The 14,719-nt window shown below is 39.3% G+C and overlaps 1 protein-coding gene across 1 annotated transcript; it reads right to left on the bottom strand.

Moving 5' to 3' along the window:
- Positions 1-1,670: 1,670 nt before the first annotated feature.
- On the bottom strand, positions 1,671-2,129 carry LOC121477370 (M-phase phosphoprotein 6-like). The gene has a single exon (XM_041731627.1). It carries the CDS (start codon positions 2,127-2,129, stop codon positions 1,671-1,673), a length of 459 nt encoding a protein of 152 aa, XP_041587561.1.
- Between the last annotated feature and the right edge of the window lie 12,590 nt (positions 2,130-14,719).

The raw sequence follows: 14,719 nt of genomic DNA, 5'->3' as shown, positions 1-14,719 counted from the left end.
GGACTCTGTACACACTACCCTGGCATAGAAATTGGAGCACCATGTGCTTCCATTGGGCAGGAATGGAAGATCAGCTTCCTGCTCAGCCCTGCTGACATCCAATGGGGGAACTGGAGCACATAGTTTGTTTGTGGGGTAGGAGAAGGGAGTGTGGTTTTTCCATTGATGTTTGGATGGAGTAGGGCCAGTATGCCTAAAATATTATTTTATTAGGCCATCTTTTTCCCAAACTTTGGCAAGGGGGAACAGAGTTACTTGTTATTTACTTGGAAGGAGAGGGTTGGAAGCTATTTGTGTCTGTACCTGTTAGCCATCTGGGTTGAAGATTTCTACAGCTCCTAGTTCAAGATAAAGGAGAAACCCAGAAACTCACTACCTGATCTTCCTTAAGTCTTGCGGCCCCTCTGCAACCCATCTTCTTTTTTCGACCTTTCAGAGACTTCCTAAGCTCATGGTTATGTTAAATGCAAGGATTTTTAGTTGTAAGAAAAAGGAGCTGGGAGGAATGGAGCTACACATTTAGATGAGCCAGAAGTTCATTTGAAACAAATCTCACAGTTAGAGGACTTACACTGTAATTAAATAATCAAGACAGTGTGGTACTTGTGACAGGATAGTTCATAGATCAATGAAGTAATTAGAGAGTCCAGAGGCAGACCCACATATATATTAGCCATTGATTTTTTTATTACAGAACAATTTTCATTAATAAAAGCTTTAAATAAAAACCCAGGGATGCCTGGGTGGCTCAGGGGTTGAGCATCTGCCTTCGGGTCAGAGTGTGATCCCGGGATCTGGGATGGAGTCCTATTTTGGGCTCCTTGTAGGGAGCCTGCTTCTCCCTCTGCCTGTGTCTCTGCCTCTCTCTCTCTCTCTCTCTCTGTCTCTCATGAATAAATAAATAAAATCTTAAAAAAAAAAACAACAACCCATAATTCCACAAACTAACAATGACTTAGTAGCATTCAAGTACTTCTGTCTGGGATCCCTGGGTGGCGCAGCGGTTTGGCGCCTGCCTTTGGCCCAGGGCGCAGTCCTGGAGACCCGGGATCGAATCCCACGTCGTGCTCCCGGTGCATGGAGCCTGCTTCTCCCTCCGCCTGTGTCTCTGCCTCTCTCTCTCTCTCTCTGTGACTATCATAAATAAATTTAAAAAAAATTAATAAAAAAAAAGTACTTCTGTCTGGAGAGGCATATTTATTCTTGATGAATTTATATGTAAGTCTCATGACATTCAATTCTAAAATGTATGTATAAATTGGCTTGGCATGATTAATAACTTTTTTTCATGATTAATAACTTAAAGTAAAATATAAACATAAGGACATCTTAAACACTAGTTTAATTAATGTGTGTCAATTCAAGGTCAGTGACTGGAAAAGTCTATTTAAAAAAATCTGAGGTCATAAAGATCTTTAGGAAGCAATCACATACCTATGCACATTTGAAGATCGAGGGCTAAAAATCCATTCTTGATGAACACCATTAAGCAAAGGATGTATAATATCCACCACACATCTGTTTCAAAAATGGCATATTTCCAAAATTATCCATTTCTTTACAAATAAACATTATAGTATTAATTACTAATTACAGAGAGCCATCAGAATGAGTTCCACAATATGCTAACTCTTGCAAAGCTTCCTGAGCTCTGTTTTAAAGCATCCACTTTAATCCTGGGGCTTTAAAAACATCTTCTTTACTTTAACTTTTGGTTTTATGTGTCCATTTTCATCTTCTTCATAATTGACATGGTCTCTCTTCTTGGCAAATTTTTTTCCAATTGTCCCCACCAAGGTCTCCTCTCTTCTGGACATTTCTTCATCTGATACATGGAGCTCTACTGCTTCACCCTCAACTTCTTCCGCTTTGTTCTTAGCATTCATCTGAAGCATTCTCAACCTCAGGATTAAATCCTCTGACTTTCTTCCACAGAGAAGATCTTCATGTAACAAGAAAATCTGCTTTTCTTTTATGAAACACTCTTTTTCTTTAAGCTCTGGCAAATCCAAATACAAGTGCTCTTCACTAATGATTTTCTTTTCTTCCTCTTCTAGTTGTTTCTTGGTCTCCGAGTCCAGTGCCCTTTGCATGAACTTCATGTGCAGCAGGTTTTTCAAGGATTTCATCTGGTGCTCGCTGCCATATTGACTCCTGCTCCAGCTGTGCTCCACCACCCCATTTATTTTTTTATGTAAGTGCCAAAGTAAGTCAATGAAGAAAGGACACTCTTCTCAGTAAATGATGCTGTAAAACTGATAGCCAGACAGATATAAGTAAGCCTTGATCTTTATCTAACACTACATAAAAATCTTAAAAGGGACCTACATTTTTAGATAACAATATGGGGAAATATCTTTGTGATCTTTGGATAGGCAAAGATTTTTTTTAGGCAGGGAAAATGTAAGCACTAATCATAAAAGGAAAAAAATGATGAGTTGAACTTCACCAAAACTAAAACATCAAAGACACTGTTAAGAAAAGGCAAAGGGAGAAATGGCTGTAATAGATACCTGACTTTGGACTTGTATCAAAACATATAATGAACTTCTATAACTCAGTAAGAAAACAATCAATTTTTTAAAAATGATCACAGTATTTAAATTTCACAAAAGATTATATAAATACCACATGAAAATATGTTCAATATCATTAGTTATCAAATAAATACAAATTAGAACCACAATAAGATCACTATACACTGGAGGACCTGATTAGTTTTATTGATAAGCATCCCTGTGAGACAGGGCTGATCCTACAGTCCATATGAGACATTGACACAGATTTGGGATCTGTAACTTCCAAGAGCAACAAGGCCTTCAAGCTCCAAAGAATATAGCAAAAATCTAGGTAAACTTCAGTTCCACATATTCCACTCCTTAATCTCTGTATAGCTTCTAGTATTGAGATGTATGCAACCAAGCAGCTGAAAACAGACAAGAAATTAACTGTCCTTCTTTGGACCTCCCTACTCCATGGATACCAGAACATAATGTTCTTTTCTCATCACCTCAGTTCTGTTGGCTGCTTCTCAGAAACAAATAAGGAAATGAACACGGAAAAGAAACTATTTTTCGTATACAGGTTGCCCTCCTTATCTGCAAGCAGAGCATTTCTCTCTAAAGATGAAATGGTGTAAAACAAAGAGGCAATCACCATTAACTTATATAGAAAAAAAAATTTGAGCATTCCCAGACCCAAAAAATAACTTCTTCTTAGGCTTTTCTAATATTTCAGGACACATCTTGCTAGCAGATGCACAAAATAAATTGAGATAAAGCACAGATGCTCACAGACACATTTCAAAGCTATGGCAGCTTGATGCTGAGATGCTTGGGTGTAGTTCCCAGGGAAGGAGCTTGGCAGTACCACTGTTGCTGCTGGGAGTGTGCTGCCTCTATAATGGCTCACCACAAAGCAAACATTAAATGCTATTTTTTGCTTTTCATAAAGTGAAAATCCTAAGGGGTGCCTGAGGGGCTCAGTCCATTGAGCAACCAACTCTTGGTTTCAGCTCAGGTCATGATCTCATGGGTGATGGGATCAAACCCCAAGATGGGTTCTACGCTCAGCGGTGCTGGGGGGAGGCGGGGGGGAATGGCCAAAGATTCTGTCCCTGTGGCCCTTCCCACACACACTTATGCACCCTCTCTCTAAAATAAATGAATAAATCTTTTTTTGGAAAAGCAAAAATCCCAAGATTTCTTTCAGTTAGTGAAAGTAGGTACTAATGTCAGTTTTTTTGTAAAAGTGAAGTGAGGTAACGCACTTTCAAAAAGTGTAAGCCTCAAGAGAATGAGACAAGCCACAAACTCAGAGAAAATATTTGTAAATGACCTATCTGATAAAAGACTGCCATCCAAAATATACAAAGGACTCTTAAAGTTTCACAGTAAGAAAAGACAAACAGATTAAAAAATGGGCGTTAAGTCCTGAACAGACATCTCCCCAAAAAAGATATACAGATAGCAAATAAGCACATGAAAAGATGCTAAACATCCTTTGTTCTTAGGGAATTGCAAGTCAAAACAACAAGATACCACTAGCCACATCTTAGACTGGCCAAAACACTGATAACACCAAATGCTGATAAGGATGTAGAACAACAGGAGTTCTCATTCATTGTTGGAAGGAATATAAAATGGTACAGCCACTTTGGAAGACATTTTGGCAGTTCCTCACAAAATTAAACATACTCTGACCATACAGTCCAGGAACCATGCTCCACTTAGAAACTTACTCCACACAAAAATGTGCACATGAGTGTTTACAAGCAGCTTTATTTATAATGGTCAAAACTTGGAAGCAACCAAATGTTCTTCAGTAAGTGAATGGATAAACTGTGGTAAATCTAGACAATGGACTATAATTTATCACTAAAAAGAAAGAAGCTATCAAACCATTGAAAGACTGAAAGGAGGAACCTTAAACGTTATTGCCAAGTTAGAGAAGTCAGTCTGAAAATGCTGTATTTTATATAATTCCAACTATATGGCATTCTGGAAAAGGCAAAACTGTGGAGAGTAAAAAGATTACTGGTTTCCAGGGGTTAGGGAGGAAGGAAAGATGATTAGGGTGAGCATTGAGGAATTTTAGGGCAGTGAAACAATGATTTGTGATACTATAATGAGGGATACGTTATTATACATTTGTCCAGTCCCAGAGAATGTACATCAAAAGTGAACCCTCATATAACCTACGGACTTTGGAGGATTATTATTTAAATTATTATTATTATGTCAATGTAGGCTCATCAGTTGTAACACATATCCACTTTGGTACAGGATAGTGGTAGTAAGGAAGTCTGTGGGGAGAGATGGGGTTTGAAGGCACATGGAAACAATCTGGACTTCCCATTCAATTTTGCTGTGAAACTAAAACTGCTCTCAAAATTAGTCTTTGGAGACACCTGGGTGGCTCAGTTGGTTAAGCATCTAACACTTGACCTCAGTTCAGATCTTGATCTCAAGGTTGTGAGTTCAAGCCCTGCATTGGGTTCACACTGAGCATGGAGCCTAATAAAATAAAATAAAATAAAATAAAATAAAATATCTCTCTCTCTTTTTTTTAAATGTAAACCTGAGCAAGCAGGATACCTATTCCTGATGTACTTTGACTAGTGCATCCTGCTAGTCTCTGCGACAGTGTACTGTGTATACAGGGTACAGTGTACTGTGTCACAATACAACAACAGGAGAAGTAGAACTTACATGGTGAGCTATAAGGGCCAAGAAAAGAAATTTTTCCAAACTTTTTTCCCTACTCTTCACCTCAGTTCCTCCAACCTTGTATTCTAACCTATCAAGTCCCCCTAATTGCACAAGATTCCTTTATTTGTAATTCACAGGGAGATGTAATATCTTAAACATTAATTAATACCTTTCTTGTATGAGGGTATAGATTCAGCTCCTTTGCTAAGACCAGGTTTTGATAAAGGATCCTTGGTTGAAACATTACAGATAAGCAGAAATGGAAAGAAGAGGGAAGGCAGGAAAAGACCACAGAAATAGAAGACTGTATGTACTGAAGACAAATTTTGAGAATTTCACCAAAAGTAAGACCCAATTTAAGGTAAAAAAAACAGACCCCAAATAGCCAGGGGAATATTAAAAAAGAAAACCAGATCTGGGGCATCACAATGCCAGATTTCACGTTGTAGTACAAAGCTGTGATCATCAAGACAGTGTGGTACTGGCACAAAAACAGACACATAGATCAATGGAACAGAATAGAGAACCCAGAAATGGGCCCTCAACTCTATGGTCAACTAATATTCGACAAAGCAGGAAAGACTATCCAATGGAAAAGGGACAGTCTCTTCAATAAAAGGTGCTGGGAATATTGGACAGCCACGTGCAGAAGAATAAAACTAGACCATTCTCTTACACCATACACAAAGATAAACTCAGAATGGATGAAAGATGTAAATGTGAGACAAGATTCCATCAAAATCCTAGAGGAGATCACAGGCAACACCCTTTTTGAACTTGGTCACAGAAACTTCTTGCAAGATACATCTATGAAGGCAAAGGAAACAAAAGCAAAAATGAATTATTGGGACTTAATCAAGATACAAAGCTTCTGCGCAGCAAAAGAAACAGTCAACAAAACTCAAAGACAACCTACAGAATGGGAGAAGATACTTGCAAATGACATCTCAGATAAAGGGCTAGTATCCAAGATCTATAAAGAACTTACTAAACTCAACAGTAAAGAAACAAACAATCCAATCATGAAATGGGCAAAAGGCATGAGCAGAAATCTCACAGAGGAAGACAAAGATGACCAACACGCACATGAGAAAATGCTCCGCATCACTTGCCATCAGGAAATACAAATCAAAACCACAATGAGATACCACCTCACACCAGTGAGAATGGGGAACATTAACAAGGCAGGAAACCACAAATGTTGGAGAGGATGCGGAGAAAGGGGAACCCTCTTACACTGTTGGTGGGAATGTGAACTGGTGCAGCCACTCTGGAAAACTGTGCGGAGGTTCCTCAAAGAGTTAAAAATAGATATGCCCTACGACCCAGCAATTGTACAGCTGGAGATAGATTTACCCCCAAAATACTGATACAGTGAGACGCCAGAACACCTGCACCCCAATGTTTGTAGCAGCAATGTCCACAATAGCCAAACTGTGGAAGGAGCCTCGGTGAAAGATGAATGGATAAAAAGCTGTGGTCTATGTATACAATGGAATATTACTCAGCCATTAGAAATGACAAATACCCACCATTTGCTTCGACATGGATGGAACTGGAGGGTATTATGCTGAGTGAAATAAGTCAGTCGGAGAAGGACAAACATTATATGGTCTCATTTATTTGGGGAATACAAAAAATAGTGAAAGGGAATAAAGGGGAAAGGAGAGAAAATGAGTGGGAAATATCAGTGAGGATGACAGAACATGAGAGACTCCTAACTCTGGGAAATGAACAAGGGGTAGTAGAAAGGGAGGTGGGCGGGGGTTGAGGTGACTGGGTGACGGGCACTGAGGGGGGCACTTGATGGGATGAGCAATGGGTGATATGCTATATGTTGGCAAATTGAACTCCAATTAAAAATAAAATAAAATAAAAAGCCTTTCATCAAAAAAATAAAGTAAAAAACAAAAAATTTCATAATTACCTGATTTTGAAACAGTGCAATTGTTAAAATGAAGAATTTCTGAAAATAGGAGACTGCTAAAAAGTTCTCTGCTCTTCCTTCAGATTTCCAATCTTAGATAAATTATTTAACTTCTCTATGAACCATTTTTTCCCAGCTATGAAATAAAGACACTGCTCGCTTACTGCCAAGGCCATTCCTGGAATAAATCATAGTAGCATGGTCCCACCCTAAATATTCTGATATAGATGAAACCTAATTCCAATGAATATCAAGTGTAGCTTTGAAGGAGATAAGAAATCAGAGAAAGGCAATGTGCAGCCTCAGGGGAACACATGAGCACATAATATTGTCTGGCTGGCACTTCTTATGGGAAACATGTAGGCTGATTATAATATAGTTGGGCTTGTTATTAAAGCAAAGTAATATACCCCCCTCTTCAGTCTCTTTACATTGTCTTCAAGTCTTCACCACACCCCTGGTCCTACACAGATTTGTCCCTCTCCTGAGTCCCCCGGGGCTCCTGAGTTACCACAATCTTCTATATCTCAAAAATAGATTTTATCAACCGACCAAAGGGCAATGTAAAACTTAATTTAAAATATCTAAAGGTTTTTCATAAAAGGTATTTTCATCAATTCCAGAAGTCAATATCGTTTGGAGTCCGTAATGGAAATAGTTGAAAACAGAATCAGAAATATGAAAAACCATCATGAGAGCCTGCTTCAAAATGCAAAGGAAAAATTTTTTCAGACAGAGAGATGAGAGAGAAGATATCAAGCAGGGAGGACAGGACAGGGAGATGCATGCCAAACACTTGTTAGCGCTCCCGAGAGAGAAATGAGAAAACCTGGCACAGGAATAACAGCCAATAATACCACTGAGGAAAATTACCCTGAGCTGAAAAAAAGAGGGGAGTAAGAAAATCAAAAATATTTACCTTATTCTAGGCTAAATAAATAAATAAATAAATGGAGGCTTGCATGTCACAGGGAGAATGAGCAAATAAACACCAGAAAACATGAAGAAGATAGGTTAGCATTCCCCAGAAAACCATTTAAGACAGGGATCCCTGGGTGGCGCAGCGGTTTGGCGCCTGCCTTTGGTCCAGGGCGCGATCCTGGAGACCCCGGATCGAATCCCACATCGGGCTCCCGGTGCATGGAGCCTGCTTCTTCCTCCACCTGTGTCTCTGCCTCTCTCTCTCTCTCTCTCTCTCTGTGACTATCATAAAAAAAAAAAAAAAACACCATTTAAGACAAAACCCTATTTGTGAGCACTTTACTGGGGAGTGTGCACACAGGGAGCAGAAGTGAAAGAGAGGGGTGCTGCAGGGTGTAGGATGCCTTGGTTATCTATCACTGTTGCAGATGCTCCATTACACTCCAAAAGTTCACTGGTTAAAGCAACACATTATTGCACCGTTTCTGTGGATCAGGAATCCAGAAGCAGCTTAGCCTGGTGCTAAATTCCCCCAGGTTCCCCCATAGGGCTGGCTGCAACAAAGTATCTGCTGGGGTGGTAGTGGTACAAGGTGCAATGAAGGTCCCTCATGGGTGGGCTGGGGGAGGATCTGCTCCAGCCTCACTCAGGTGGGTGTTTGCAGCCTTTACATCCTCACTGGCGATTGGTTGATGACATCCTTCCTTTGCTTCTCCACTGGGCTCACAACACTAACACGGCAGGTTGCTTTGTCCAGAAACAGGGCTCCAAGAGGGAGAGAGAAAGCAAAAGAGGGCAAACAAGGTAAAGGCTAAAGTCTCTTCATACTCTAACCTCAGAAGGGACATTCTACCACCATTGCCGTATTCTGTTTTTAGAATGGTCGCTAGGTCCAGCCCACAATCAAGGAGAGGATTACCAAAGGATTACCAACTGTATGAATACTATGAAGCAGGATACCAGGCGGAATGTAGAGGCTTCCTACCCAGAGGGGTGGGGGCCCAGCATAGGAAAAGAGGAAGAGGCAGCCCCAGAGGTGTTGGTAAGTGGACATAGAGCACTATAATATGCTTCTCAGAGCTGCATCCAGAAAAGGAAAAGAGGGTGCATATATCTATTAAGTTTTGCCCCACAAGAAAATAACTCTCACTCCTCCAAGCACAGGCTGAGGTAGGCTTACTTTCTTCCCAGGAGTGTGCAGGAGGTGAGAGGTACACGAAGCAGCCCTGGGACTGTCTTGAGAGAGAGGCTATGCCACCACCACATCTGCATGAAGATGGAGGGGGTCTGCATGGGGTGGGTTGCCCCAGATTGCTAAAATGGGGAGATCAGAAGTGTTGCAAAGGGCTGTCTGACATAGTCTGAGGTCCAAATATTGAAGTGATAGAAATTGAGTCTTCTAGGGGTGCCTAGGTGGCTCAGTCTGTTAAATGTCTGACTCTTGATTTTAGCTCAGGTCATGATCTCAGGATCAGGTTCTGTGCTGGACATGGAGCCTACTTAAGATTCTCTCTCTTCCCCTCTCCCTCTGCCCCTCTCCACCTCCGGCTTTTTTTTTTTTTTTTTTTTTTTCCAGAAAGAAAGAAACAGAGAAACAAACTGGGCCTTCTACCTTGAGGAGTCAGCACAATTAAAATTTCAGACTATTATAAATTACCACGTCCCAGTCCTCCTACACTTTCCATGACATCAATGGCTTCAGCAACTGCAGGACAGACAAAATATAAATGGACATAATGTAAGCATCAGCATCAGCATCATTTACTTAATCAACCTCTTCTTGACTTTAACCTGATAGCTCATCTTTGTCATGTCTTCAAAAGCAATAAGTTTTTTTCTGTTCAATTTTTACCTAGAAAAAAATATTTTACCTAGAAATTTACATTACAACCAGAAATGTCAAAGGGGCACCTGGGTGGCTCAGTTAAGTGTCCAACTCGATCTCAGACTCAAGTCTTGATCTCAGGGTCATGAGTTCAGGCTCTGCATTGGGCTCCAATCTAGGTGTGGGGTCTATTTAAAAAAAAAAAAGTCATAGATTCAAAGAATTTAATAGCTAAAAGAGTTTAATTAAAATTCATTTAACTTAGCCTCCTCTCTCTAGGCAGAACTATCCCTCAAACATAGAAATCAAAATACATATATGATTTTTTAGAATATGTCCAGGTACATCAATTTTAGATATCACCTAGTGACTGATTTTGGCATTATATCTCTATTTGTTTCCACAATCTAGCTCTAGATCTATATGTAATTCTATGTGTGTACACACACACACACACACACACACCTATATATAATTTTTAGAAGTCCTATAGATATACTAGTTTTAGATATACTCAGTGATTGATTTTAACTATATATATCTTTTCACAATCTACATATATATCTATATATTCCTGAATATATATATATATATATATACCTACATCTCTCCCTCCCTCTCTCCCCTACCTCCTCTATCAAGAGATTACTTGCTCAAGTTGCACCTGGAATGATCTCTCTGAAACAAGTTGAAAACTTTTTGCAATCCTTTAAAAAAAGAACATGCTCAACAGAAAAATGTAAAGAATTAGACAAATTTATTGTGAGTTGATATAGGGATTAGTCTTAAAATAGTTATTAGAAGTATTAAATCTTTACCTTAAGATAAGTGGGCAAGAATAGAAGCAGGGAAACCAATTAGGAGGTTATTGGAGTGGTCCAGGTGAGACAGAGTAGTGGCCTGAACTGGAGTGATGCCAACAGAGATGGAGAGGAGTGAGGACAAAGTATATTTTGGAGACAAAAGCAATGGGACGTGCTAATAGTTAACTGTGGGGGTGAGTTCTGGGACCAAATGGCCAGATGCCTGGTATCTGCCTCAAATTACCCTCAGGATGGGGAAGGGAGTGTGGGTAGTGATGGTGGAGAAGCCCATCGCCAGGATGGGTGGAGAGTGCCCATAAACTGGTCATAGTTGAAGCTGAGTGATGGGTGCATGGGGTTCACTTTGCCATTCTGTCCTTTTTCCTTATGCTTTAAATTGTCCATGATAAAAATGCCTTAACATGCCAATACATCTTTACCTAGTATTTCGATTCCAGAAATCAACCCTAAGGAAACATTCAGAACTAAATATATCAGACTGGTCACAGTATCCTCATCTCAATATTTATAATACTGAGGGGCTTCTCGGTGGCTCAGTTGGTTAAGTATCTGCCTTTGGCTCAGGTCATGATCTCAGGGTCACAGGATTGAGCCCTACATCTAGCTCCCTGCTTAGTGGAGAGCCTGCTTCTCCCTCTCCTTCTGCCACTCCCCCTGCTTGTGCTTGCTCTCTCTCTGTCAAATAAATAAATAAAATCTTTTAAAAACATTTGTAATATTGAAATATTAAAAACAATCTTGTTGACTAAAAGGGCAGTAGTTAACAATGCAATAGAATTATATAACATATGATATTTCTATTTAAAATCATGCCCTTTAGGGCAGCCCAGGTGGCTCAGTGGTTTAGTGCTGCCTTCAGCCCAGGGCGTGATCCTGGAGATCTGGGATCAAGTTCCACGTCAGGTTCCCTGCATGGAGCCTGCTTCTGCCTCTGCCTCTCTCTCTCTCTCTGTGTGTGTGTCTCTCATGAATAAATAAAATCTTTAAAAAAATAAAATAATGCCCTTTATAATTTGGAAAATGTTGACTATATGATAGAAAGTTAAATATATAAATAAATATGATTATGTAAATATACATATAAGCCAAAGGAAAATACACATAAAAATATTGTCATTGTAGGGGTGCTACAGTCACTTGGACACCTGACTCCTGGTGTGGCTCGGGTTGTGGGATCAAGCCTCACATTGGGCTCCATGCTCAGTGGGGGAGTCTGTCTAGGATTCTTTCCCTCTGCTCCCCCACTCCCAGCTCTCTCCCTCTCTCTCTAAAATAAATAAATTTTAAAAAAGATATTTTCACTGTAATGAGGGAATTTTGAATTATCTTTTCTCATTGGTACCATATATAGTTTACTACAAAGAAGATGCATTAGAAAGAAGTAAACACCATTTTAAAGGGTAGGAAAAGAATTATTTGTTGGAATTCATGACTCCTAGGCATGACAGTTAAAACCACAATCGATTTCCTTTCATTCTGAAACATTTATTGAATACTTATTTGCAAAGCACTGTTCCATAGTTATTCTGTATCACTTAGCAGGAAAAACAATTCACATTTCAGATTACTTAAAAAGAAAGGCGACAAAGTTGGAGAGAGAAAAGGAAGGAATTTAGTATTTAGGGAGCTCAGAGACACTTTCTAGAAAGATAATGTGTTCAGTTTGGGAACACTCAAGTCCAATAGAGTTAATAGCAATTCCCCACCCATTTCCTTCATTGCTGCTGCTTCAGTATGGTCTCAAAACTGCAGAAAAACAATACTTCATTTGTCCCACTTCAATGAATTCTAACTTCATAATGAAAACTAGGAGAAAAGTAAGCATTGTTTAATGACAGCTGCTACAAAAATGTGTAAGCATTACTTGCAAAACCCTGGGAGGCAGAGATATACCCTTTTCTGGGAAAAAAAAAAAGGGGGGTGGGAATGAGTAAACATTACAAGAATTTGTCATAAAACTGCTGAAATTACAATCCAAGTTGGCAAGATTTCTTAGCATTTTCCTTTCCTTTGTGGTCTTCTGGGAAGGCTCAAGGCTTCCTCCACCCTGAGATTGGGGATCTCAGCAGGCCTGACCAGGATGAATATGGAAACGGCCAGCTGCCCTGAGTAAGATGGTTGGGGAGCCCTGATACACAATTGCTGATTCCTTGGTGGCAACACGTATCCAAGTGAACATCAGAACTTCAGACTGTGTGAACTCATGAGTTTTAACCTGTAACTGAGGGTTCTGTTTCAAGGCCTTGTGCTTACAAGGTCTTGCTTTTTAAAACATTAATGGATGAGAAGTAAGGATTACTTCTTATTCTTACTCCTTTTTGCTTGAATACGGCAAGTTTTCTTGGGAAGAAAAATTCCTATCTCTTCTAAAGCAGGCAAAGGGTGCATATCTGTTCTTGACACAGGGCTCCCCAAACTGTCCAGCCCGTGCTACTCCTATGTTGTTCCAGACCCTGATGCATATGGGAAAATTCGAGGATGCAGAAAGCATGTGTCAGAAGAAGAAGGGAATGGATGTGGGTGGAGGAATGTGTTTAAGGCTTGTTCCCTTGATGAATAATGCACATACACAGTCATGAGCTGGAGCTCATATTCTCCTTTGTCGGAGCTCTGTGGACATGATGACATGCGCTGAAAAGACATGGAGGCCAGGCCACCCCATGTACTTTCCTTCTGTGCCCTCCACATTCTGCATATTATCTTCTTCTGAGGTAGTGCAGATCCCAAATGGCTAGAAACCTCAATATGCCCATGGGGCTTGTGGACAAAAATATCTCTGTTCTCTTCTGCAGATTTTCCTCTGGCCTATGGATTCTCCTGAATTAAAAGGAGTATAATTTTTGTTCTGCCAGGAAGCAAGATAGAACCTTCTGACTCTTGAAAAACCTACAGATGATTAAAATGGTAAATGAGCCATATCCAATAATTCACAGTTCATGAACCTATTCAATATGAAAAGAGGTTCCTGTTTATATCATTTTTTTAAATTGCATTGAAGTGACATTAAAAAACAAGAAGTACACTTGAAAGACATCCAGACTCAATGTACAGATAACCAAAGAATAGCAAGTCAAGATATTATGATTTACTATGATAAGGTATTCAAACATTTAGACTGACTTCTGATTTCTAATGTTTATATGTTCTGGGACAGGAACTAGAAAGAGTCTGTAAAGTAAGTTAATTAGACTTGGATGGCTTTGATATCTAGTGGGACATTCATGATGTATTTTATGTATCTTGCATGTGACACATGATGATTACGGCATATGAGGTAATGTTATACAATACATGGTGTGCATGAATTAAGAGAGAAATATGCAACACATAATCATTTGGTACACAGATTCTTGACAGTTGATTTATATTCTGAAAAGAACAGATTTTTAGCTCATTGAGTTCTAAGTTGCATATATTGCCAGAGGATAAACAATCATATTCCCGTTTCTTCTAGACAAATTATTTTTCACATTGACAGGCATAAAGTGACTTCTCTTCTATGTAAATGACTATAAAACCTTATGTTAAATGACTTTAACAGAAAAAATACCTATCTTAAAGATGAACCAACCTAATATCTTTTAACATTATTTTTCTCCTTTGAGGTCAGGTGAGTAGGGGATTTTAAAAAAAGTGAGAGCTTTAATTTAATATAAAAGATATGGCCAAGAACACCAGAATAAACTCTGTGCCTGAACGCGCATAATGTATCTATGTACATAAATAGGGATCTCAGAGATGGGACAAACATGGTTAGCTATTTTTTCTTCATATAAATCAACTTTTATTTATCCTTGACATAAAATGTTGTAAGGGACAATGAAGTGCAATAGCATCCTATTTCATGGGGGAAATGTGGGTAGAGTCTACCAAAACACAATCAATCAAAAAAGCTTAGGTTTGAAAGCTTAGGCTCAAAATTTTATAGTGTAGGTATAATGTAGTACAACAGACTATATATGTTGTAGTATAGTCTACAGTTCCTCACCAAGGAGCTTTGATTGACTGGAGA

Source organism: Vulpes lagopus, chromosome 2 (genome assembly GCF_018345385.1).
Source record: "Vulpes lagopus strain Blue_001 chromosome 2, ASM1834538v1, whole genome shotgun sequence".
Taxonomy (NCBI): domain Eukaryota; kingdom Metazoa; phylum Chordata; class Mammalia; order Carnivora; family Canidae; genus Vulpes; species Vulpes lagopus.
Note: the sequence above shows the minus strand (reverse complement) of the source record. Positions and strands in the feature narration are given on the sequence as shown.

Excerpts from the sequence above, each read along its gene's own strand:
- LOC121477370 (XM_041731627.1), bottom strand. The coding sequence starts at position 2,129 with ATGAAATCCTTGAAAAACCTGCTGCACATGAAGTTCATGCAAAGGGCA.